Raw genomic sequence first — 27,136 nt, forward strand, 5'->3', positions numbered from 1 at the left:
CCAGTTTATGACTATGAAAGGGGACTTCTGGAGAAGGCTTCCCAAGTACAGGACACAAGATGTTGCCATTCAAACTTCCTCCGCAGCTGGACATAACACTGCCAGAAATGGCAGCTGAATACAGCATTCGTGACTGAAATAACAGTGCTGGCATTAGACAAGGGTGCTTCAAAAAGAGGGTGATTTTTGCTTTGTTGCTTCTACAGAGGACTTGGGGTCCCTGTCTGTCCACAGCAAACTGGGTCCTCTCCTCCTTTAAAAACAATGATGACCAGGACGAAGAGTGGGAAATGTTTATGGAGTAACTGGACGGTTCAAGGCTGCGAAAGGAATGTGCAAGATTTTATACCGATATTTTAATTTAGATGCAGAATAAATCCCAAGAACTGTCCCGTTAGGAAAAAGGTGAAATCCAGACAAAAACTGCTGATGAAACCAGGAAGGCTGAAAATGAGAAAGATTTGAGAATCTTGTGTTGAAAGCGAAAAGAGAGAGTGCAAACTCCCATCTGTTGCTTTAAAAAAAAATCAAAATTCAAAAGATTTCGTTAACAAGAAATGCCAATCCAGAGCAAATAGGGAGAGAAGAAGTTGAATAGGAACAGACTTTATTTACCCTCTAGGATAAAGTTGGCAGAGGAATAGCATCTAGAGCTGTTGTGGTTAGCTCTGGCCCAGCTCCTGCCCCAAGGACTGTGGATGTAGGGGAGACATCCACATGCTGTAGGCCTGTTTTGCCCCCGGTGGAATCTGCTGATGAAGGCTCCTCTGACCAAGAAGACATGAGTGACAGGGAGGAGGAGAGTGGGGCAGACAGCTCAGAAGGAGATCAATTATCTAGCTCCTCCTTGGATTCAGAACAAGAGTTAATGATACAGCCACGCATGTGGAGAGCGATGTATAAGCAACAACAACTGAGAGATTATTATCAAATAAAATGAGGCCACCCGTGGTTGGGCAGGGCTGTGGTAATTAGTGAGGTTGCTATAAATAGCAGCCTGTGGGTTTGGCCATTGTGAAGGATTATCTGATCGTTGTGTTTCGTGCCTGCTTTACTGACTTTGACCTTTGTGTGCTGATTTTTCCCCGCTTTGAAACTAAACCAGAGCAAAGTGTGATTCACTTTGTGAAAGAAGGACTGTGAATTGCCTCACAGCTGCAAGCTAAGTATCACAGAACTGATAAGGGACTTGTACAAATTACCAGTTTGTTTGGAGACGAGTGCTCTTTGCTATACCAAAAGAGGGCTTAGTTTAAGTGAATTTTCATTATAAAGAACATTGTTTTGAATTTTCAAACGTGTGTGTGTGTCTGAAATTTGTACCTGTGAATTTTCGGGAGGATTCCACCAGAGAGCCCGACAGAACAAGAGCCATGCAACAAAGAGACATTTGTGACTTGGAAGAGAGATTACCAGAAATCTACACAGAATGTAAAACTGCTGAGACAACACATGGACAACCACGGTATGGATTGTCAAGTCCACGCCTGCTCAGTTGTGGCAGATGGCTACGAAAGCTGGACCATCAAGAAAGGTTAAGCCAAAAAAGATGAATGCTTTTGAATTTGGATACTGGAGAAAATTGTTGACAGAAGCTTGGATGAACCAATCGATCATTCAACACCAGATGAAGTCACACAGGGCTGCTGCTCATTAAGAGCACTAAGAATGAGGCTAAAGCTGAGATACTTTAGGGCAGTGTTTCCCAACCTTGGCCACTTGAAGATATCTGGACTTCAACTCCCAGAATTCCCCAGCCAGCATTCGCTGGCTGGGGAATTCTGGGAGTTGAAGTCCAAATATCTTCAAGTAGCCAAGGTTGGGAAACACTGCTTTAGGGTACCCAATGCAAAGGTGAGAGTCCTTGGAACAGTCTCGGATGCTCGGCGGAATCGAAGGCTATGAAGACAAGGCAGACAGAAAACTATTTGGCCGGGTGCCATCACACATAATGGCCCAAGCAGAATCTTCCAATCCTGGTGAAAGGAGTTTTGTTGGATCAAGAAGCGTTAGAAGCAACTGAACAACAAGAAGGCGATAATACTTTAAGAGAGAAAAATAGGAAAAGACATTGTGGCTTTGAATTATGTGCATTTCAGAAATAGCTTGTAAGGAAGTTGTGACAGCCTGTTTTGCAAATAGAAATAACTATGAAGTAGTATCTGCACCTTTAATTAAAGCCAAGTACAGTGTTTATATTGTCACAATGGAAATTGTCAGATATTATTACGTTATGTACTGCATGCCCACCAGCTGAAGGCAAATTTGTGAGGTGGCTGTATAATAAGAGAGTTTCATTTGCAAGGGATTTAAGTGAGAATCTCGTGTTGCAGGTGTCTCCGTTTGAAGGTGGACAGAACTTTCTCTAAAACAGGGAATACATTTTCTAGCAAGGATCTTTTTAAGGGAGGATATTTTAAAGACAAAAATGCAAACGTCCAGGGTTCAACACGCAGCCGTAGTTATCAATAGTGTTGGGCGAACCGAACCCGCACAATTCGGGTCCGTACCGAATTTTGTGGTGTTTGCCATGCCAAACCCGAATTTTTTTTTTAAATTCATGCTCCAGTTCAGCATTCGTGCCAAACACCGCAAAAGCCACCGCCCAGCTGTCATCTGCTGAGAAGAGGAGGAGGAGCCGGGCGCCGGTGGCGGCGGAGGAAGGCGAACATCGGGGAGCTGTCAGCCGGTCAGGAGGCTGGGAGGGAGGCACAAAAAGAGCTGGGGAATCCCACGAAGAGATTCCGGGGGCGGAGCTTTGACGTCACGTATACCGGCAGGTTGCTAAGGATGCCAAGGTGATCACTTCCTGGATTCCGGGGGAGGCACTAGAATAATGGAGGGAGGATGGAATCCAGGAAGTGATCACCTTGGCATCCTTAGCAACCTGCCGGTATACGTGAAGTCAAAGCTCCACCCCTGGAATCTCTTCATGGGTTTCCCCAGCTCCTTTTGCTTGCGACGCCGCAAGCAAAGGGAGGTCTTTTCATGTAATTTTTTTTTTTAACGTGAAAGGACGCCATAGCGGCGCCACAAGCAAAGGGAGGTCCTTTCACGTAAAAATAAATTTTTATGTGAAAGGACCTCCCTTTGCTTGCGGTGCCGCTGCAGCGTCCTTTTTCATAAAAATTAAAATAAATAAAAATAAAACATGCGTAAAAATAAAAAACGATGGGATCCCAGGGGCGGAACTTTGGCGCCATAGACCGTTCGGGTTCGGCCGAGCTTTGCATAAAGTTCGTCCAAACTCGCCGAACCCAAACACCGTTGGGTTCGCCCATCACTTGTTATCAAATGACTGACCGCAGAGACTTGGAATCCCAGTTTTTTCACATCATCCATGATTTGGGGAAAACCTGCAAGACCTGGCACCCCAGAAATGATTTCTTCTCTCAAATACGTTACATCATGTGAAATGAAAAGAGGCACCCACCCCCCTACCCAATCTTTTGTGTTGGTGTGCAAGGCCACCAATCTTTGGAAGCACCAACCCTTCCCTTCTTTGACATCAGAGTTCAATGGGCACAGAAGACCAGCTGCCAAACCCAGTGATGTTGTGGCCTGCTAGATCTGCAAGTCAGTGGTTCAAATCTCATCACCGGCTCAAGGTTGACTCAGCCTTCCATCCTTCCAAGTTGGGTAAAATGAGGACCTGGATTGTGGGGGCAATATGCTGGCTCTGTTAAAAAGTGCTATTTGCTAACATGTTGTAAGCCGCCCTGAATCTAAGGAGAAGGGCGGCATAAAAATGAAAGAAGAAAGAAAGAAAGGAAAGAAAGAAAGGAAAGAATAGAGTGAGAGAAAGAAAGAGAGGAAAGAGAGGAAAGAGAGAAAGAAAGAAAGGAAGGAAAGAGAGAGAAAGAATGAAAGAGAGAAAAGAGAGAAAGAAAGAAAGAAAGGAAAGAGAAAGAAAGAAAGAAAGAAAGAAAGGAAAGAGAGAAAGAAAGAAAGAAAGAAAGGTGAATTTGCCCACATGTAAGCAAGTTCTACCAAACCTCAAATGCTTCAGGTTAGAGTTGAATTTCGATTTTATCTCCATTTGAAAGAGGTAGTTATTATGACTAAAGAGAAGAAAACAAAGATACCATTGTTGCACTGAAATTATAATATTGCCAAGTAACACATGTTTTGCTTGGATGCTTGCTTTTTGAAAAGAAGGCATTTTATCTTTATGCAGAACAGGAATTGTAATTTGGTTCTATACAGTACTGATTAATTCTCCTCCATTCATCTCCTTTTTAAATTAAAATTATAACATCTCACCCGCTCACCTACCTACTCTGCCAATTTGACCAGTTTGGGTATGGATTTCCTTTGGTTCTGATTTGATCATCAGCACCAGCCGAGCTCCTTTTAACCATGTACAATCTTTGTTCTCCAGAACTGCAAAAACCCACTGCAAAATAGAACTGAATTTCCCCCCTGCCAAAAAAAATCACCCTGTCACTCATGCCTCATATCAAGCTTCCCCCAACCCTCCTGTCCTATTTTAAAGACCAGTCCAATTCTTTCGCCATGTCTTCCATCTGTTTCTCTGTTAATCTTATTTCCTGCACAAAGATCGGGCGCATAAAAGTCACGGCTTGTAATTTAACATGTTATCAGATGTTCATTTTCTTCTATTTGGCCAATTCTAGGACATACTTCAGATATTAATCTTACAGAGTGTTTAGATTTCGTTACCGTCAGATCTATATATTTTCACTAGCTCAGATCTCAGTGAAAATAAACAGCTTGTATCAAGTTGCACAAATTGTATTTCTGGGTGGATTTAGTGGATAATGTGATGGAGTGAGGCTTCCAGCTGTAGTTCCTTGTCACTAACTCAATAAAATAATTCTATAATCATTATTTATGCTGAGTTTGAGGTCTGTGTTTATAATTTGCCAGGAGATTTCTCCGAAAGCATTTTAATGGTTAATGCTCTCAGTTGCTGAATGCTTTAAAAAAAAACACACACACCAAGAAATTGCATACACAAAATAGTCAGATTGCTTCCTAAAGAGACAGAAACAAATGAAGTTGCAGAAAAAAATAGAAAGGAGGTGAAATAAATGCGCAAGTGATTATATGCTGTAGGGAAGTGTTTCCCAACCTTGGCAACTTGAAGATATTTGGACTTCAACTCCCAGAATTCCCCAGCCAGCATTCGCTGGCTGGGGAATTCTGGGAGTTGAAGTCCAAATATCTTCAAGTTGCCAAGGTTGGGAAATACAGCAATCCCTCAATTTTCGCGGGTTCAAACTTCGCGAAACGGCTATACCACAGTTTTTCAAAAAATATTAATTAAAAAATACTCTGCAGTTTTTTTTCTATACCACGGTTTTTCCCACCCGATGACATCATACGTCATCACAAAGAGTCACTTCTCTCTCTCTCTTTCTCTCTCTTTCCTGTCCTTCTCTGCTTCAATCATTTTCTCGTTTCTTTTTTTCTCCCCTTTTTTCTATCATTTCTCTCTCTCTCTACCTTCCACTCTCCTCCCCTTTCTTGCTCTCTCTCTCTGTCTCTCTCTTTCTCCCTCTCTCCTTTCTATCTCTGTCTGTTGCTCTCTCTCTGTGAGAACGCCTGCCCCACCTCTCCTGCAGCCCCCTCGCTGACAGCTGGGACAAAAGCGCTCTCAGCTAAGGGACTGCAAGAGGGGCGGGACGGGCATTCTCAAAGTGCTCAGAGCGGCTAGCGGCCGAATGAGGAGGATGAGAAGCCGTAGCCGCCAGCGCTGCTGCAGGAGGACCCCTGCCCAAGAAAGCTGGTGAGAGGGGCGGATCAGGCGGGCGGGGGATAGCGGCAAGGGGGCCGGAGGCGCTGGGGGGGACAGGGGCGGCCGACATTCAAAACAATCTTTGCCGGCCTCCGCACTTTCGTCGCTCCCCGCCCCCAACTTCAAGCCCGGCTCCTTGCGCAGCCTTGGAAAAGGGTGCGCGGGGGTAGGTTTTGGCTGTCCATAGCCAAAAATGGTGTTTTTACTTCCGCATCTCTACTTCGCGGAAGTTCGACTTTCGCGGGCAGTCTGGGAACGCAACCCCCGTGAAAATCGAGGGATCACTGTACTACTGTAGGGATCCATGTTAGCTTATTTTGAACTGGCTTTAATGGTTTGTTTCCTGCTGTTCTATATGTCTCACATGTATGTTTGTTGCTGCACGCATACACAAACACACACACACAATATGTGAAGATGCGAGATTAAATTTTCCAAATTTTACATTGCCACTTTTGCAGATCACAGCGCGTCGACAATGGAAACATGTTTACGACGAATTGGGTGGAAATCCCGGGAGCACCAGCGCAGCCACTTGCACACGGAGACATTACGAAAGGTAAGAGAGCATCCCTGGAATGCTTGCCTAATAAAGAAGAACAATTCGACTGGAGAACCTCAAAGTCTTTTGGTCAGAATTGGCTGGAGTTGGCACAAGTCCCTGTGAAGGTTTGGATTTCCACCTGCGTTTGTTTCTTCAAGTCAGAAAACAAAAGGCTGGTTTCTGACTTCTTTCATGTCTCCAAAGCTTTTATTAGCCCGGAGCTCTAACAATTAAGCAAGATTTTATTTGTTTTATTTTATTTATTTGTTAGATTTGTATGCCGCCCCTCTCCGAAGACTCGGGACGGCTCAGAGCAACAGAACAATAATAATTTATTTATTTTACTTATTTATTTATTTATTTTGTCCAATACACAATGAGGGTTTTAGTGGGTATATATCAATATACACATAGTAAAATACATGATGACGGTTATAGAGGAGATACTCATAGTAAAATATATCTAAGGAAGAATAGAAAAGAAGATATAGGAATAGAACATATCAATGAAAGAATAGAAGAAGAGATATAGGAATAGAGGAAAGGTATAGGTATAGGAAAGGTATAGGTATAGGAAAGGTATAGGAGAGCAATAGGACAGGGGACGGAAGGCACTCTAGTGCACTTGTACTCGCCCCTTACTGACCTCTTAGGAATCTGGATAGGTCAACCATAGATAATCTAAGGGGAAAGTGTTGGGGGTTTGGGGATGACACTATGGAGTCCGGTAATGAGTTCCATGCTTCGACAACTCGGTTACTGAAGTCATATTTTTTACAGTCAAGTTTGGAGCGGTTAATATTAAGTTTAAATCTGTTGTGTGCTCTTGTGTTGTTGTGGTTGAAGCTGAAGTAGTCGCCGACAGGCAGGACATTGTAGCATATGATCTTGTGGGCAATACTTAGATCTTGTTTAAGGCGTCTTAGTTCTAAACTTTCTAGGCCCAGGATTGAAAGTCTAGTCTCGTAGGGTATTCTATTTCGAGTGGAGGAGTGAAGGGCTCTTCTGGTGAAGTATCTTTGGACATTTTCAAGGGTGTTAATGTCTGAAATGCGATATGGGTTCCAAACAGATGAGCTGTATTCGAGGATGGGTCTGGCAAAAGTTTTGTAACCTCTGGTAAGTAGTGTGAGATTGCCAGAGCAGAAGCTACGTAGGATTAGGTTTACAACTCTTGAAGCCTTCTTGGCTATATTGTTGCAGTGGGCTTTGGCACTTAAATCTTTTGTTATTAGTATACCAAGGTCTTTAACCGAGTGGGGATTATCTGTGATAATTTGATTATTCAGTTCGTATTTGGAGTTCAGATTCTTCTTCCCAATGTGTAGGACAGAGCATTTGCTAGTTGAGATTTGCTAGTTGAGATAACTATACAGTTTATGCATGGTATGTTTGTGTGTATGTTTGCTTTTAATAATGGGGTTTTTAGTGTTTTTTAAATTATTAGATTTGTTGTACATTGTTTTATTGTTGCTGTGAGCCGCCCCGAGTCTACGGAGAGGGGCGGCATGCAAATCTAATAAATAAATAAAATAAATCAATGAATTTCCCTATCAATTTACTAATACTGAACATCCAAAATATACTATTTAATTCTATGTATACATGCCATAAGTGTACATACATATTACACACAGGCACACGAAAATATAAATTACTATACAATCTCAATGTGTATGTACACACACGCACGCACAGCTCTTCTAAAATTATACACATTCAACCTCATTTACTGTGATAGGAAAAACAAACCTACAGCCCAGAAGGGGAAGAAAGAAAAAAAATCAAAAATTTTCTACCGGTTCTGCGTACCTGACCGTACCCTTAGGAGGCCATCACTGCCTTGTAGGTCATCTACTCCAATTCCCCTACATCATTTCAGACTAATTATTATTATTATTATTATTATTATTATTATTATTATTATTATTATTATTTATTAGATTTGTATGCCGCCCCTCTACAAGGACTCGGAGCGGCTCACAATAATAAAACATCATATACAAATCCAATGTTAAAACAGTCTTTTAAAAAAAACCTATTAAAACAGTCATACAGCCCAAACACACCATCCATAAAATCAAAGGCAGCTAAGGATATATCAATTCCTCCGTGCCTGGCGACATAGATGAGTTTTCAAAAGTTTGCGAAAGGAAGGAGGGTGGGGGCAGTCCAGTCCAGCTCCAGGGGGAGCTGATTCCAGAGGGCAGGGGCCGCCACAGAGAAGGCTCTTCCCCTGGGTCCCGCCAGATGGCATTGTTTAGTCGATGGCACCTGGAGAAGGCCAACTCTGTGGGACCTAATCGGTCGCTGGGATTCATGCGGCAGCAGGTGGTCCCAGAGGTATTCTGGTCCGATGCCATGTAGGGCTTTATAGGTCATAACCAACATTTTGAATTGTGACCGGAAACTGATCGGCAGCCAATGCAGGCTGCAGAGTGATGATGAAACATATATACAAATCCAATTGTTAAAAACAATTTAAAACCCTTAATATAAAAACAATCATATGTCTCACACAAACCATACGTAAAGCGGGAATGGCCCAGGGGAATCAATTTCCCCATGCCTAAGGGCAGAGGTGAGTTTTAAGAAGTTTGCGAAAGGCAAGGAGGGTGGGAGCAATCCTAATCTCTGGGTGGATTTGGTTCCAGAGGGTCGGGGCCGCCACAGAGAAGGCTCTTCCCCTGGGTCCCACCAGATGACATTGTTTTGTCAACGGGACCCGGAGAAGGCCAACTCTGTGTGACCTAACCGGTCGCTGGGATTCATGCGGCAGAAAGCGGTCCCAGAGATATCTTGGTCCAATGCCATGAAGGGCTTTATAGGTCATAACCAAGATAATCAACAGGGCACCACTGGGAGATATTTTAAAGGTTTGATTCGCTCTGGGCTGCCTTTTTTAAATACATATATATATATGCAGATGTATGTAAATGAAGCAACAATTACCTTGCTTGTTACACTGGAGTTTGTATGTGTTTGTGTGTGTGTTTGCGTGCATGCATTGTGATTGATGGGACCATTCCATATTCCTTATTCTTTTTTCCTTCTATAGCTATCAGCCATTTATCTTTCAAAGTGCAAAAGACTTGCAGTTTTATAAGCGTTGATTTTTATACCCTGAGTTAATAACACTTTCCAAAGCTGGGTAATCCAACATACATCAGACAACATGATACGGCTGTGCTGCTTTCTGAAAAGAATTTTTTTTATATTAAAAAAATTACAGCCATTAATAAAACATGGTCCCTTTCAAGCTCGGAAAGCAGAATGTGATCTCATGCTCCAGATCACTAACCGGTGGGACTGGAGGGGGTGAAGCTGCTTGTGCTGAGCTCTTCACATGGGACACCAGCCAGTTTTTTGATCCATTGGCCACACAGGCACGAGGGAGGTGCTGGCCCTCATCAAGGGCAATTGTCACATTCTGATAGGAAGCCTGGTTTGCTTAGGAAATACAGTGATACCTTGTCTTACAAACTTAATTGGTACCGGGACGAGGTTCTTAAGGTGAAAAGTTTGTAAGACGAAACAATGTTTCCCATAGGAATTAATGGAAAAGTGATTAATGCGTGCAAGCCCAAAATTCACCCCTTTTGCCAGCCGAAGTGCCCATTTTTGCACTGCTAAGATTTCCCTGAGGCTCCTCACCAGGGGAAACTCCACCTCCGGACTTCTGTGTTTTTGCGATGCTGCAGGGGAATCCCAGCAGGATAATCCCAGCATCGCAAAAACAAGCGCTTCGCTTGCAACGGAAGTCCGGAGGTGGGGTTTCCCAGGAAAGGGAGCCTCAGTGAAATCGCAGCATCGCAAAAACACCCAAGTCCTCAAAACCCCACCTCCAGACCTCTGTGTTTTTGCGATGCTGCGATTTCACTGAGGCTCCCCTCGCTGGGAAACCCCACCTCCGGACTTCCGTTGCCAGCGAAGTGCCCGTTTTTGCGCTGCTGGGATTCCCCTGCAGCATCACAAAAACACAGAAGTCCAAAGGTGGTTTTTCCCATGGAGGGGAGCCTCAGGGGAATCCCAGCAGTGCAAAAACGGGTACTTCACTGGCAACGGAAGTCCGGAGGCGGGGCATCCCAGTGGCGGCGGTGGGTTTGTAAGGTGAAAATAGTTTGTAAGAAGAGGCAAAAAAATCTTAAACCCCGGGTTTGTATCTCGAAAAGTTTGTATGACGAGGCGTTTGTAAGACGAGGTATCACTGTATATTGTTATAAGCCAAATAAATAGGTAGGCGGGCAGGCAGATGAATGAATGAGTGAGTGAGTGAGTGAGTGAGTGAATGAATGAATGAATGAATGAATGAATGAATGAATGAATGAATGAATGAGGGAGGGAGGGAGGGAGGAGCTGGGAGAGGGAGCTGCCTAGAAAGGGAGGCCGGGATGTCTTTTGATCTCCTTTGGGTTTGGGGAATTTCGGGCCCTTCCTATCTGGGGCCAGCCTTGGACAGTCACCTCCAGGGGAAATTAGAGTCCATCCTTGACAGAAATATAGCGATAAATTACAGCCTGCGTGGACTATAATAAATCATTTCTGAGAGTCGATGGATTTAAGAAAGAATCTGCTTTCAAATGAAGTTTCTTTTTATTACAAAAGTAAAAAAACCAAGGAATGCCTTAGGAGGCATATGAAATACGTCTTCCATCATGGCAGTTAACAAAGAATGTGTAGATACAATATGGAGGATCTGGAGGGGACGGAAGTGATGCATGAATGATGTGGCAGGATTTTACATCATGATAGGAAGAGCTAATAAAACACACACACGGTTAACTATTTAATTACTGAATAACTCTAAAAGTCTCTGAATGTCTCTGGGGCTGTCAATACTCAGTCATCAGGGACATTGGTTCACATAAGGCACATTTTCTTGGATAGGTATTCGTGTTGATCAGCTGGCAATGGTTTATTCAGCAAGTCAGCAATTTGTTCAGTTGTGGGCACATAGTGTAATTTCACGAATCCTTGTTTTACGTATTCTCTTGCATTCTTATATCTTATGTCGATGTGCCGTGAACGAGCTCCAACATATTCAGTTTCAGATATGAACGTAACTGAAACATTGTCCTCCATAATAACAATTGGTTTCATGGGATCTCCCCAAATACTATCAACGAGAGCAGAAACACAGGTTAATGCATTACAACAATCATGAGTTTTTCCTCTGCCTGACTTTACACAATGAGTAAAGGGGCAGATGCCTCCATCCCATACGAGGTTATGAACATCTGAACTGATTGGTCAATAATTATTTGCACAGAGAGAGAGAGAGAGAGCTAAGCAGGGCTAGCTCCAGGGAGGAGCTGGACGAAGACCCCTAGGACGGCCATGTGTAGTCCAGGGAGGGGAGTCAGAAAAGCTTTTGGGCAAGGAGAGGACAAAGTGGGGAAACCCTTCCCAGATGCTACCACATCTTTGTGAGAAGCCAAGTGTGACTTAGCATCTTCTTCATTCTCTGAGTTGCGAGTGACCTGCAGGTGGGTTCAGTCCCAAGGCTGAAGACCATCAGCTTCCTGTTCAAAATTATGAGAAAGGAGGAGGAATCATGGCCTATCCAGCCTGGGGCTCCCCGTCTTCCACTTCCCCATCTTCAGTTCTCTCCAAACCTGCCTCCCATTCTGCCATCTTTAACCCTCAAATTAAGACAAATTCCTTGTGTGTCCAATCACACTTGGCCAATAAAAATTCTATTCTATTCTATTCTATTCTAATTGTATAATTGTATGCCGCCCCGAGTCTGCGGAGAGGGGCGGCATACAAATCTAATAAATAATAATAATGATTTATTGGATTTGTATGCCGCCCCTCTCCGCAGACTCGGGGCGGCTAACAACACTAATAAACACAACATGTACAATCCAATAATAAAAAACAACTAAAAACCCCTATTATAAAACCAAACATACACACAAACATACCATGCATAACTTGTAATGGCCTAGGGGGAAGAGCTATCTCAACTCCCCCGTGCCTGACGGTATAAATGAGTCTTGAGTAGTTTACGAAAGACAGGGAGGGTGGGGGCAGTTCTAATTTCCGGGGGGAGTTGGTTCCAGAGGACCAGGGCCGCCACAGAAAAGGCTCTTTCCCTGGGGCCCGCCAAACGACATTGTTTAGTCGACGGGACCCGGAAACGGCCAACTCTGTGGGACCTTATCGGTCACTGGGATTCATGCGGTAGCAGGCGGTTCCGGAGGTAAAAAGAAAGACAGAGAGAGGGGGGGGTCTGTACTGTGGAGGCAGCTCTGAACTTCAGAGAGATCAAAAAATATGATTTTCAGAACACTTTGTTGACATATTCCTGTTTCCATTGTTGTGGCTGCCTGACAGTAAACATTTGCATTTTTTTGAGTTTCCTAAGTGTTTTTTTTTTTGACATGCATTAGGCCCCTTTGGTGGACCTTCTTAAGGAGTGTAAGTGCAAGTCTCTCAGTGGACATTTCTGTGGAATCCTTTACTATCCACAAATGTGGAATAATTGCTGCAGTTTCAGCTGCTATTGATTGTCTTCAGTCAGTGCAAACCTTTCCCCAAAAGGTCTTTGCCGGACCAATTTGGCTTCCCCCCTCTTCATTTCTGTCATTTCAGCATCAGTCCCAGCTGTTGCCTGTAGTGCATTAGTAATCTACATAGATGCTTAGATTACAGGTGGTTGTCACCATCTTCTTTTAATGACCCCATAATCCCTTGAGGAGTGGTGTCTGGGCAACTGAGTAGAGCTGAGTGTGTACTGGCCAGATGCCCTTCCTGTCACCAATGTGAAGTTAGTTAGTTAGTTAGTTAGTTAGTTAGTTAGTTAGTTAGTTAGTTAGTTAGTTAGTTAGTTAGTTTGTGGAGATTCAGGAAGCCTTAGTGTAAGATAAGACGATATAAAAAGGATAAAATGCAACAACAACAATAATAATATAAAAAACCCTTAAATATTCTAACTACAGTCATACCCTCAAATATCCCAATCAATCATGTCTGGGCTGGAATTAAGATGTCAGTTCTCACGGCCCCCAGGCCTGCCGGTTTTCAAGGCCTTTCCAAAGTCCAGTAGGGTGGAAGTGGTACGGATCTTGGCGGGTAGTTGATTCCAAAGAGCCAGGGCCACCACAGAGAAGGCCATCCCTCCACAGGTCCGCCAACCGACACTGCTTGGTTGACGGGACCCAGAGAAGGCCAACACTGTAGGCTCTAAAATCAATCACTGTGAGGTATGCGGCAGGAGGCGGTGATGACTTTGTATGCGTTCTCCCAGAGAGGAACCATTGCTATGGACCTGGTCCCACACCCACAAAGCGCACAAGGCACTATGTCGATTGTGCTGCTTTAATTCTCCTCCATTGGGGTCACCAGAAGGCCTCCTGCTTTGTGAGATGAAGCTGCTCTGATTGGTGCCCTCTCCCCGGCGCATCCTGAGGTGCGTCCGTGCACAGCTTCCGCCAGTCTTGGTTTATCCCAGGTTTAGCAAGGATTAAAGGTGGCTGGTTAATGCCTGAGTTATTCTTTGCAGTCTAATATATCTGAAAAGTGATATTAAAATCAGATGTGGTTATTTCCGGGGCCTTTTCTTAGACTTCTGTGCAAAATACATGACCACTGACTTTCATTTCCCTGAATAAACCATAAGTTTCCCCCCACAGCTATCTGATTATAATATATTATCTGATTATTATATATTGTCATGGGAGCTCAATATTTCTAAATGAACTGTAAATTAAGGAAAAGCTGTACAGTGTTCCCTCGATTTTCGCGGGTTCAAACTTCGAGAAAAGTCTATACAGTACCATGGTTTTTCAAAAATATTAATTAAAAAATACTTCACGGGTTTTTCTCACCTGATGACGTCATATGTCATTGCCAAAGTTTCGTCTGGCTTTAATAAATATTTTTTTAGTAAACTTTAATAAATAAACATGGTGAATAATAATCTGAATGGTTGCTAAGGGAATGGAAAATTGCAATTTAGGGGTTTAAAGTGTTAAGGGAAGGCTTGTGATACTGTTTATAGCCAAAAATAGTGTATTTACTTCCGCATCTCCACTTTGCGGAAATTCGACTTTCGCAGGCGGTCTTGGAATGCATCCCCTGTGAAAAGAGAGGGAACACTATATTTTAAAGGTCTGAGCCCATATACAAATCATTGAGAGGTTTGTTCCCCCTTCATAGAGTGGGGAGCAGATGGTTAAAAAGTCTGGATAGGGATGAAAACCCAGGTCCACAACAGGAGTCTGTTGCTTCTAATAAAGCACCCTCAGCAGATCTTCAAAAGTGTTGACATAATTGCCCCCGCTTGCCTTAGGTGAAGGCAAGCTGGCACAGCTAGACAGACCCCAGTAGCCCCAGATGTACCAAGCTGCCTCGGCAGGTGTGTTCATGCCTGCAGAGACGTATTAGTAGTTAGGCCTCTGAACTCTATTGTCCAAACATATCAGTCTCGCATGTTTAAGATTACCGTATCCAAACAAGATCAATCTTTTTTTTTCAATCATTTTTTTTTTATTTTTTCCTCCACATTAACAAACCATAACATACATCACATATACCTTCAATAAAAATCAAGCCGTGATTTGTGTACCACCTCCTAATTGTGATGATTATGGGGTACAACTCATGAAAACCCCAAATCCCACATCTCCGAAAATTAGAATATTACATGCAATCAAGGATTGTACATAGAACAATATCAGACTTCTGAAAAGTATAAGCATGCATATGTACTCAGTACAGTAATACCTCGTCTTACGAACTTAATTGGTTCCGGAAGGTGGTTCGTAAGGCGAAAAGTCCGTAAGATGAAACAATGTTTCCCATAGGAAACAATGTAAAAGCAATTAATGCGTGCAAGGGGGGAGAATCGCAAAATGGTGCTCCGCTGGGCGCCGCCGCCCGGCTGTTACCTTTTAAAACAGCCAGCGGGCTTCTCGGCGTTCTCCCGAACCCGAATCTGAACCCGAAATTTTCGGGTTTGGGAGGCCGCCAAGAAGCGCCGCCGCCCAGCTGTCACCTTCTGAAACAGCCGGGGGGCTTCTCGGCGTTCTCCTGAACGCCGAACCCGGAAGTTCGACAAAAGTTCGGGTTCGGGTTCAGGTTCCGGAGGCCACCGAGAAACGCCCAGCTGTTTCAAAAGGTTACAGCAGGGCAGCAGCGCCCGGCGGAGCACCGTTTTTGCGATCGGCAGCGACGTTTTTCGGCCGATCTGGAGGCTGAAATGGAAGTGGGGAATCCCAATAGGGAATTCCATGGGCGGAGCTTTGACGTCACAAAGACGTCCTCCGACCAGGAAGTTTCACCTGTAGATCTAATGCTTAATTCTTGTGAAGAAAACATACATAAAAATGTATGGTGCAAATTCCATATTATTTATTTATTCAGTCAGTCAATCAATTAATTTCTATAGCTACCAAACTCATCCATTAGACCTAATCATGTCTGATTTGCTTTCTCCTTGCTGGTGTGTGTGTGTGTGTGTGTGTGTGTGTGTGACTATGCAGAGGAACCGCAAAGGATTTGTTCTTGAGTAGATCCACTTCTTTGCTCTGAAGCTTAGCTGACTGGAGAATTCTGGGAATCAAAGTCCACCAGTCTTAAAGTTGCCAGGTTTGAAGACCTCTGTTCTAGGATGAAAGATGGGAATGATATCCAGATGTTTTGAAGGAAAGAAACAAGTGGAGCTGAACTTGACATGGTTCATTCTGCCTTTCTCGTTTGTAAAAGGCACATTTGACCCTGAAATCTCACACTGCATTTGGTTTAAATGCTTAACATTTATTGGCATCTCATGGCAAATTTAATCAGTGAAATTGATAAGAATATCAGTAGCATTGACAAAATCAGGATCAGTTAATTGCAAAAGGCAAGCTTTACCCAGAAAAAACTTACCGTATATCCTGTGATGACACCTTTAAGGCCATCCGACATCCCCTTCTTGCCTCTCCTGGGTCCAGAAAGAACTTGAGAATTGGACAGGTCTGGGCATCTGGATGGCTGTGTGACCAGCCATAATAATAATAGCAGCAGATGCTAGATGCTGTCACACGCCAGCTCTCAAATGCAGTTCATCACAATGAAACAAAAATATTAAATACTGTTGCATACCCAGTTATCAATCTTGTCAAATCCTAAGTGCCATTGCATGCCAACTTATGAAAGCTGTCAAATGCCACCTGTCAAATCTGAAATACTGAAATTGATGTTTAAAACCCAGTGTGTTGATTTGGAGACCTCGTATCTCAATTGTTTGATGCCTATTGGAATTCTGGGGGAAATTTCAAGTCACGTTCAAGCTATAACCCTAAAACACAGGCCAAGCTGTCCCTCTCGGTATTCCTGGAAGGATCATGGAGAAGGGCCAGATTTTTTGCATTGGTGGTTTTAAGCTTTGGTCTGTGCATCAACTTTGCCTAGAGAGATGTACCCAGTAGTGGGCTGCTGGCGACTTGGATTGGTTCAGGGGAATCGGTAGTTCCAATAATCAGCTGGCCCCGCCCACCAGCCCCTGCCCTATCCTGTCCTATATTTCCTTCTTTCTGGCTCAGCTTATTCACACGACACAACTGATTTCTGCACCTCCACTGTTCTACTTACCAGGGCTGCCTTAAAAGGGAAGCGGCTGAGCTTCAAATTGCTGTACAGTGGTACCCCTACCTACAAACGCCTCTACTTGGAAACTTTTCTAGATAAGGACCGGGTGTTTAAGATTTTTTTTGCCTCTTCTCAAGAACCATTTTCCACTTACAAACCCGAGCCTCCAAAACTGTAACCGGAAAAGGCAGGGAGAAGCCTCCGTGGAGCCTCTCTAGGAATCTCCTGGGAGGAAACAGGGCCGGAAAAGGCGGGGAGAAGCCTCCGTGGGGCCTCTCTAGGAATCTCCAGGGAGGAAACAGGGCCAGAAAAGCCAGGGAGAAGCCTCCGTGGGGCCTCTCTAGGAATCTCCTAGGAGGAAACAGGGCCGGAAAAGGTGGAGAGAAGCCTCTGTGGGGCCTCTCTAGGAATCTCCTGAGAGGAAACAGGGCCGGAAAAGGTGGAGAGAAGCCTCTGTGGGGCCTCTCTAGGAATCTCCTGAGAGGAAACAGGGCGGGAAAAGGTGGGGAGAAGCCTCTGTGGGGCCTCTCTAGGAATCTCCTGAGAGGAAACAGAGCCGGAAAAGGCGGAGAGAAGCCTCCGTTGGGTCTCTCTAGGAATCTCCTGGGAGGAAACAGGGCCTCCACCCTCCCTGTGGTTTCCCCAATCGCACGCATTATTTGCTTTTACATTGATTCCTATGGGAAAAATTGCTTCTTACAAACTTTTCTACTTAAGAACCTGGTCACGGAATGAATTAAGTTCGTAAGTAGAGGTACCACTGTATATTTGAACACTATCAGAGTTGCCCCCACCCTCCTTGCCTTTCGTAAGCTCCTCAAAACCCACCTCTGTCGCCAGGCATGGGGGAATTGAAATTTTCCCTTCCCCCTAGGCTTATAGAATTTATACATGGTATGTTTGTATGTATGGTTGGTTCTTTAAATTGGGGTTTTTAAGATTATTTTTAATATTAGATTTGTTTACATTGTCTTTTTATTGTTGTTAGCCACCCCGAGTCTGCGGAGAGGAGTGGCATACAAATCTGATTAATAAAATAAATAAATAAAATAAATATGCAAGTTTGTTAGGAGTGTGCACAAAGCGTGCGATCACTGAACCGGTTGTTAAAGCGGTTGCAGCCCACCAATGGATGTACCCCTCATGCTAAATCACAATTTCATCATTTGTTGACTAGGCCCTATGGAACTGGGTCACAGAACATACCAAGGGAAAATATCGCAAATCGTATTATGAATTAGGACTGCAGGATGCAAGCCCAACCTCAGTTTCTTTGCATCTATCTTAGTGGCTTCCCTTATCTGAATATTTCTATTCTTAACTAGATAAGGCCTTTCTTGCACTATGCAGATTTATTTCCGGCCACATAATCGTATTGCATAATGCTACCATCCCACCTGGTAGCTTCTCTCTGCTAGCATTCTGTGGACCTGGGGATGTTACTCAGTTGAGGAAGATTATTTCCTTTCCTGCTTCCTGGAATAAGCGCCAGGGCTGTTTATCAGTGTTGATATTTAAAGCATCCTACACATTTGAATCAGGATCTGCAGACAGGAGGGTCCCTGCACAACCGAACAGCTGGTGCTTTCTTAACGGCTTCCAATGGTTTTGTGGCCTAAAGAGCTTCCTTCCAACAAGAGGATTCTTGTCCTGCACATCAGGTGCCGAAAGAGCATGCGCATGCATATTGCGCATGCACAAGTGCCCATACCCATAATTCAATGCTTGGAGAGGTCGAAAATAGCTTCCCCTGCCCCCTGTAGGCCCTCTGGAGGTTGGAAACCACCTGTTTCCCAACTTCAGGTGGGCCCAGTACGCTCGTGTTTCGCCCTCCTCAGGCTCCAAAGGCTTGCCTGGAGCCAAAGGAAGGTTAAAAACGTCCTCCCCCATCCCCCTGGAGGCTCTCTGGAAGCCAAAAACACCCTCCCAGAGCCTCTTTCCAAGCCAAAAATCAGCTGGCCGGCACACACATGCACATTGGAGCTGAGCTAGGGCAACAGCTCGCGTGCCAGCAGATATGGCTCCGCGTGCCACCGGTGGCACCCATGCCATAGGTTCGCCGTCACTCCTTCCCATCTGCCTCTTCCAGAGTACAATGTTCTTCTCAACCTTGGAAGAAGTGAAAGGTTTGGGCACCAAGTGAAATCCTGGGGAAGTCGACCAGGAACCACAAGGAATTTGCAACAAGCGAAGCAGGAATTCTGTCCTAAATTGCGGAAAAATAGCAAGTTGAAATCCACAAGTCATAAAGCTGCCAAGTTTGGGGACCTCTACTGAGTGAAGGCATTTCCAACCTTCTTGCAGTGGTGCCCTAAGATAACTAAATGTAGGCCAAGAAAAGCCTATTAACTAAAAGCAGATAGTCTCGGTTATCCGACATAAATGGGCGGGCTGATAGTCGAATAGCCGAAAATGTCGGATAATCCAGACTCTACTGTATGTGGCTTGCCTGCCCACTTTGCTCCTCGGCTCTTTCGCTCGCTCGCCCACTTCCTTCCTCGCCTCTCATGCTCGCTCACCCGCCCGCTTCCCTCCTTGGCTCTCTCGCTCACTCACTGGCTTCACTCCTCAGCTCTCTTGCTTGCTCACCTGCTTCCCTCCTCCCAGCTTGCTTCCCCATCATGGCTGCCATGTTTGGGGGGGTGTCTAGGGGCACAGAAATGCCTACAGCCACGTCCCCAAGCAGCTGCGACATTTGATAGTCCGGAACGTTGGATTATCGAAGGACGGATGACCAAGATTCTACTCTATATTGATCAGCTCAGGCCTCCAGGATCAGATCTGTTCAGGACTTGGGCGGGACACCATCATCCTTTCTCAAGAGATATTGCTTTAAACAGATGGGAATATTCTTGGGATACGAGAGTCTGCTTGTGGCTCAACGGGGGCATAGTAGATCCTTGGAACAAACTTCCAGCAGACGTGGTTGGTAAATCCACAGTAACTGAATTTAAACATTCCTGGGATAAACATATATTATATGGGATAAACATATATCCATCCTGTTCTGTCTGGGTCCCCCCAGACGCCAACACCAACCAAAAAGAGTATCCAGACACACTTGTAAAAAGCAAAGGATGTTTATATACTGGAAAGCAAACACAGGTAACAAAAACTGTTCTTACAGACAGGAACACGATGAAGCTTCACAGAGGTTTCACGAAGGCCAGGCAATAAAACAGGATTCTTGCTGGCAAAAACAACACTGGAGATAATAAAACCCATGCCTCCCCCCAAGTCTTTCAGGCTTCTAGGCCACAAGCCAAGATCAGAGACGCCAAGAATCGAAGCAAGGTCACAGGACTCCCAGTTGATAACTCTCCACAAGACTGTAAGGGCGGGCCTGCCTTTTCAACCCTGCTGAGGAGAACCACACCCAAACCCAGCTGTTGCCAATTCAGGGATGGAAATACCTTTTTAATTGGCCCCTTCTTTGAGCTGCACGTCTCTGCCTCATGTCTATTATAGCCTGTGCGTCTTCATCCAATGAATCCAGGCTACTAGCTGGGGAGAGGCCCCCCTTGGGGGTCTCAGGCTGCTCTCCCTCCTCCTCTTCCTGACGTTCCTCTCCCCCATCTCCCTGGTCCTCCCCCTCCCGGTCACTGTCCTCCTCCTCTGGGCATGGATCCGGCAGAGCTCCAGCCGGTCCCTGAGGAGCCTCAGGCTGAATCACAACACATCCTAAGATAAAATACAAAAAATAGTATAAGGGCAGACTAGATGGATCATGAGGTCTTTTTCTGCCGTCAGTCTTCTATGTTTCTATGTTTCAAAGATGGTTTCTGGCTGGCCTTTTTTTGGGGCTGCGGCTGCTGTTTTTACGTAATCTCAAATCCCAAGGATCCTGTCTCTGTGTGTGTGTGTGTGTGTGTGTGTTGGCAATACTTTCCCTAAAGAGTTGCATGCTATGATCTGTCAGCAGTGAAGAAGTAACAGACACACAGACACACAAACACACACCATAAATATTCCTGCAATTTCTCTGCTTTTGTCTGTTGTCTTATTCAACTCATTGTAAGAGAGAAGGTAAGAGAGGAAAGATGCCCTCCTCCTTTTCCTCCTCTCCTCTCCCCTCTCCTTTCTTTTCTTTCTTTTCCAAAAGCCTGGCAGAACGCCAGATGACTTACATTACTCTAATAGATTTGATGACCTCTGACTTCCGCTTGCAGACGCGTATGCTGAATTTTTCATTATATCAGGGGATTCTGAAAGCTAAAAACTCAGGACGGGCAGCTGCATTATTTAAACCAACATTCAGTTACAGAGACGTTATTTATTTTTTTGCTTATGTCTTAAAGGGAGGGGGAAACAGTTGCAATTAAATGTCATCTATCGCTGCATTAAGTGAGGATTAATGCAGTCCCAGTTTGTTCAATCAGCTTGTATGGATTTTTTTTTTCCCTTTTTGAAGTGGCCATGATTATTATTATTATTTTTTTGCAAAGGATAATCTTGCTTTTCACAGTCATTGAATTTAATCAGCAGCTCAGTTGATAGCAAAGGCTTCCCTACTGTTTCTGCTGTGGACTGGAAAATGTTATTCTTTTATTATTGCAGGAAAAAAAAATTGCCCCGTGCTGTTCCAAAATCTGCCACCTATGGAAAAAATTGTTTTTTAATGTGCGACTGTTTACATTTTCTAGTTACGGCAATTATACCTTAAATAATACATTTTATTAACTTAAACATAGGAAGTGTACTTTATAATGCTGTTATGGGTAAAAGCACCCACCCAGGTGAAACCTGGGAGTAAATACAGTGATACCTTGTCTTACAAACTTAATTGGTTCCGGGAGGAGGTTCTTAAGGTGAAAAGTTTGTAAGACGAAACAATGTTTCCCATAGGAATCAATGGAAAAGCAATTAATGCGTGCAAGCCCAAAATTCACCCCTTTTGCCAGCCTAAGCGCCCATTTTTGCACTGCTGGATAATCCCAGCATCGCAAAAACAAGCACTTCACTGGCAATGGAAGTCCGGAGGGAGCATCAGTGAAATCACAGCATCGCAAAAACACAAAAGTCCTCGAAACCCCTCCTCCAGACCTTTGTGTTTTTGCGATGCTGCGATTTCACTGAGGCTCCCCTCGCTGGGAAACCCCACCTCCGGACTTCTGTTGCCAGCGAAGAGCCTGTTTTTGCGTTGCTGGGATTCCCCTGCAGCATCACAAAAACACGGAAGTCTGGAGGTGGGGTTTCCCATGGAGGGGAGCCTCAGGGGAATCCCAGCAGCGGAAAAACGGGTGCTTCACTGGCAATGGAAGTCCGGAGGTGGGGCATCCCAGTGGCGGCGGTGGGTTTGTAAGGTGAAAATAGTTTGTAAGAAGAGGCAAAAAAATCTTAAACCCCAGGTTTGTATCTCGAAAAGTTTGTATGACGAGGTGTTTGTAAGATGAGGTATCACTGTATTGGGTTCTTTCTAACCGTTCTCCATGCTGGTAAATCTACGCTGGGCTAAGGTGTACTTGGATATCACAGAAGGGATCCCTTTTCTACAGACAGAAAACCAACAGATTGTTGTTCCAAAATGCTGAATCGAGGAAACTTGGTTTTTCTACCAAATTTAAAATTGGAAACCAAAAATACATTATTTCAAATCAACCCAAATATCTCCCCTCCCCCCAAAAACCCCCCATAAAAATCAAAATCTAGCTCTGATCCATTCTTCTGTGGCCAGAACCCCTCTGCATTATTCATACAGTGATACCTCGTCTTACAAACGCCTCATCATACAAACTTTTCGAGATACAAACCCGGGGTTTAAGATTTTTTTGCCTCTTCTTACAAACTATTTTCACCTTACAAACCCATCACCACCGCTGGGATGCCCCGCCTCCGGACTTCCGTTGACAGCAAAGCACCCATTTTTGCGCTGCTGGGATTCCCCTGAGGTTCCCCTCCATGGGGAACCCTGTCTCCGGACTTCCATGTGTTTATGATGCTGCAGAAGAATCCCAGCAGGAGAATCCCAGCAGCAAAAAAACGGGTGCTTCGCTGGCAACAGAAGTTCGGAGGTGGGGTTTCCCAGCAAGGGGAGCCTCAGTGAAATCGCAGCATCGCAAAAACACAGAAGTCTGGAGGTGGAGTTTCCCATGGAGGGGAGCCTCAGGGGAATCCCAGCAGCACAAAAATGGGCGCTTTGGCTGGCAAAAGGGGTGAATTTTGGGCTTGTACGCATTAATCGCTTTTCCATTGATTCCTATGGGAAACATTGTTTTGTCTTACAAACTTTTCACCTTAAGAACCTCTTCCCGGAACCAATTAAGTTTGTAAGACAAGGTATCACTGTACTTGCCAAAACTGGAGTAAGAAATCTGTGCGGTGAGGATTGTACCATGCAGGGCAACAGAAAACAGCAGAAATCAGGGGGTTTTCTGAAAAGACTTTGGAGAGGAAGCCTTGTGAAGGGAGAGGTCGCCAAGGCAAGCAGACCAGGAGCCTTGAGGGAAGACCACCTCCAGCCTCTGTCCACCTTCGACCTTCCCTGGGTCCATATCCAATGTGGGGGGGAATGTCAACCCCTCCTGGCTTATTTCTGCTGCCCTGTTTCCCCAAAAATAATACTTCCCCCGTGTGCTGTCCCCAGAGACAGAGATAGTTGGACTGTATTTAGGCATGTCTCTTTAAGATATTGCATTAGGGGAAATGTAGTGAAATTGCACTCTGGGTAATGTAGTTCTACATGTGACCACATTTGTGTATTCCTATTGGCTCTGACTCGGGATGAGGGGTAATTGGAGAGAACATTCCAGAGGGCCTTTGTCTTCACTCTTTCACTAAGCCAGCCAGCATGTAGATGCTCCACCTAGAGCCTGGGTCAATTCAACCTCTTTTTATCTGCACAATGGGAAAGATTATACTGTAGAAGAATCGCATCATAACTGTGAGTTATTGTGAGAATGCTTGTAATAAAATGATCTGGGATATCTTATTGTGCTGAGTTATCTGACTGGGAAAAGTTGAGCTTGTACCAGAACACCCCGAAATAAAGACATAGAGGTTTCGTAGAATTGCCTAATACAGTGGTACCTCATGATATGAACTTAATTGGTTCCAGGAGGAGGTTCGTAAGGTGAAAAGTTCGTAAGACGAAACAATGTTTCCCATAGGAATCAATGTAAAAGCAAATAATGCGTGCAAATCCTTCAGGAAAATCCCAAACTTTAGAAGGGAGGCGAACAGAGGGCAGGGAGGAGCAGCTAAAGGGGGCGGGTGGAAGAAGCAAGGCTAGGCTAAAGGGTGAGTGGGAAGGAAGAAAGGCAAGGGGGGGGGGGCTCCCTTTTCTTTCTTCAAAAGACACCCTTTCAGTGCCTCTGCAAGCACGCTGTTCTCTGCAAAGTCTTTCCCCCTCTAAGCCGCCCCTCCCTTTTCTTTCTTCAAAAGACACCCTTTCAGTGCCTCTGCAAGCACGCTATTCTCTGCAAAGTCTTTCCCCCTCCAAGCCGCCCTTCCCTTTTCTTTCTTCAAAAAAGGGGAAAAAAAGAAACCCCTTCATCCCAGCAGCAGCGGCTTGGGTTCGTAAGGTGAAAATAGTTTGGAAGAAGAGGCAAAAAAATCTTAAACACCAGGTTCATATCTTGTAAAGTTCGTTAGAAGAGGCGTTCGTAAGATGAGGTACCACTGTATAAGGCACCCCCACGAAAGTAAGACATAGGAGACATTTCGTTTTGCAGCATTCCCGAACAGAACATATATACCGTAACAGTGATGTCCATAAATTGCATCCCAAAACGCTGCATCAATCAGATTTAAAACACAATCAACACGCATCCAACATGCAGCTGCGTGTTTGGATGCGTTTTTGCTGCAGCAGGATCGCACCCTGCTGTATATTTACTTTCTGTTCAAACCGTAAATATTGGTGAATGTACCATACCGTTAATTGTTGTACATGGAAATAATGGTACGGTAGTAGTAAGAAATTCTTGATAGGATTCACAGTTTGTCTGGTTATGCTGGTTTGTGATGACAACTACTGTACAGTATATAATAAATGTTCTTTTTCTGTTGTTGTTGTTCAGCAATAAATGTGAATTCTTCTTCATTGGAAAAAAAAACAAGACTTCTGAAAATAAGACGCAGCACATCTTTGGGAGGAAAAATTAATATAAGACGCTGTCTTATTTTCGGGGAAATGGGATGGTTGTTGTGAAGTGGCCTCTTTTAATTTTGCAGAGAGATTGATGTCAGTCTTCGTCTGAGTGACAATAATTACAACAGAAAATTAATCAAGCTGTTATAATTTCAGGCCCGTTGCATTTGCGAAGCAGAGCGCTGCATTTCTTTCTGTGTGGGCAAAATTGACTTCCAGAGAGACTCTGTCTCTGTGTGTGTGTGTGTGTGTGTGTGTGTGTGTGTCTGTGTGTGCACCATGTCAGTGTTGTGTTTTACTAAGAGAGCAGCTGGAGATTTGAATCTCCCATCAACTGGATTATGCTTGTATTGTAACAGCATCTAATAATGGCCTGATAAGATCGCACATCCTGTTGTAACCGCGTTGGGCTTCAACAGAGAGAGAGAGGAGAGATTTAATGGGGGGGACAGATTGGGGAGAGACAAACAGTGGAAATTCTGGGCCTAGAAATCTCCTCATCAGTTACAGTTGTCATGGAGGGGCTCCCTTCGTTCTGGTCAGGTGTATTCACACAGGCTTCCTTTTCAGCGGAGCTTTCTGGCAAAGTCTGGGTGTTACAGGGCCGTCCTCTTGCTGCGTCCACTTTTTTCCCCATCACTCCATTGCTCAGCTACCTGCGACTGGACCGGCAAGGGGCCGTTGGCCTTTCCCAGGGAGGAGGGGCGGCGGAATGCTTCAACCCATCCTTGGTGATGACCGAACCACAAAGAAGGCTTTCTGGGGCTATTGGGGGCCAAATTGGGAAGTACCAGGGAAAAAGGTATCTGGACCAGAGGTGCGGTCCAGTGCGCCGCTCCGGTAGTAGCCGACCGATGATACAGTTTTGGCACGACGGCTCCAGGGCTCTCTTTGATGGTGCGTGTATGCCGCCATCTTTTTTTTCCTAATTTTTGGCCTTTCTGAGCATGCGCAGAAGGAAACTCGCCCCTCTGCGCATGCGCGGAAGCAAAATCGTTCAAAGGGACACGCACCGGTAGGAGGAGTTAAGAGGAACCCGCCCTTGATCCAGACCAGAGTATGAATGGAAGGTCCTGAACCCACAGGGGGCTGCAGCAGCTGGGACCCCTGCTGGGCTGCCGATTTATCCGCCGAATATGCAGATTTCAAGGAGGCTGCAGGTTCCCATAGCAACCCCAAGTCAAACAAATCTTTTCTGCAGCGCCAAGACATCTCGCTGCAAAAAAAAAATGTGTTTTGACTAAATCTGATTCTTTAAATATTTAACATATGGCAGAGGAGAGATAAATATTGCTCTGCAAAAGCAACAGAGCCACTCTGCCTTCTTCAGGAAGAGCTGGAGCAGGAGGGGGCTTTTTGTGCCCACCCCCCTCCACCCCAATCAGCCTTGTTTTACTCCTTGTTTCACTACATAAACAGTAACTTGCAATGTTAGCGCGGGAAGGATTTGGGGAAGGATTTGGTAACGTCCCTGCTATTTTGCTAAGCCTGCATAGAGGGAACGTTTCCCAGTTCCAGCAGCTGTAATATGTTTAAACTCAGTTTGTAATGGGAGCTGAAGAGGATTTTTTTTCCCCCCTGGGCTGGGCCTCCTTTGGAGGGGGGGGGCGGCGCAGAGTGGGCTCAAAAGCCTCCGCCTCCCCTTTTTAGCCCTGGCAGAGCATGCTCCGCTAATGACTTTGGTTTCTAATAGAGCATGAAGTAGGTTTATATTTAACATCAATTATGCTGCACTTTATTAAAATGTGAAATGCTATCATTGTGAAGAAGCCAGCCCTGGCTCTCTCTCTCTGTGTTGCAACATCTAAATCTAAACCACGCAGTCTGGAGCGGATTCTGGAACAACCCGGGAAGCAAAAATTTGCATTTGAACAAAAGCATTTTTTTTTAAAAAAAAACCTTTGAATTCATAGATGAAGCTATAATTAAAGCAGTCTGATATTGGAACAGATTAATGTTGTTTTTAAAAAGCCAAGTACTTTTTTTTTCCCCCAGCGAGGCCTTAAAAACATATTTGCCACATTAAAGTTTACCGTTTTATTCCCACCATGAGTCATTCATTAATCATGTTGAATGTATTACAAAAACTTGAATCGCAGATGCTGAAAGTCAGATAACTCTTTCGTTAGCACGAAGGAACTCTTTCCTTTTTTTTTAGATGAAG

The 27,136-nt window shown here is 44.6% G+C and overlaps 1 protein-coding gene across 1 annotated transcript in view; it reads left to right on the plus strand.

Annotated features, from left to right (window-relative positions):
- Positions 1-27,136, plus strand: part of ARID5B (AT-rich interaction domain 5B) — a 207,688-nt gene that overhangs the window by 172,193 nt on the left and 8,359 nt on the right. The window contains exon 8 of the mRNA XM_070752083.1: positions 6,223-6,320. Within this exon, the coding sequence (XP_070608184.1) occupies positions 6,223-6,320 (98 nt within the window). The remainder of the gene's footprint in view (positions 1-6,222; positions 6,321-27,136) is intronic.

The sequence above is a fragment of the Erythrolamprus reginae genome, chromosome 5, assembly GCF_031021105.1.
Source record: "Erythrolamprus reginae isolate rEryReg1 chromosome 5, rEryReg1.hap1, whole genome shotgun sequence".
In the NCBI taxonomy this organism is placed as follows: Eukaryota; Metazoa; Chordata; class Lepidosauria; order Squamata; family Dipsadidae; genus Erythrolamprus; species Erythrolamprus reginae.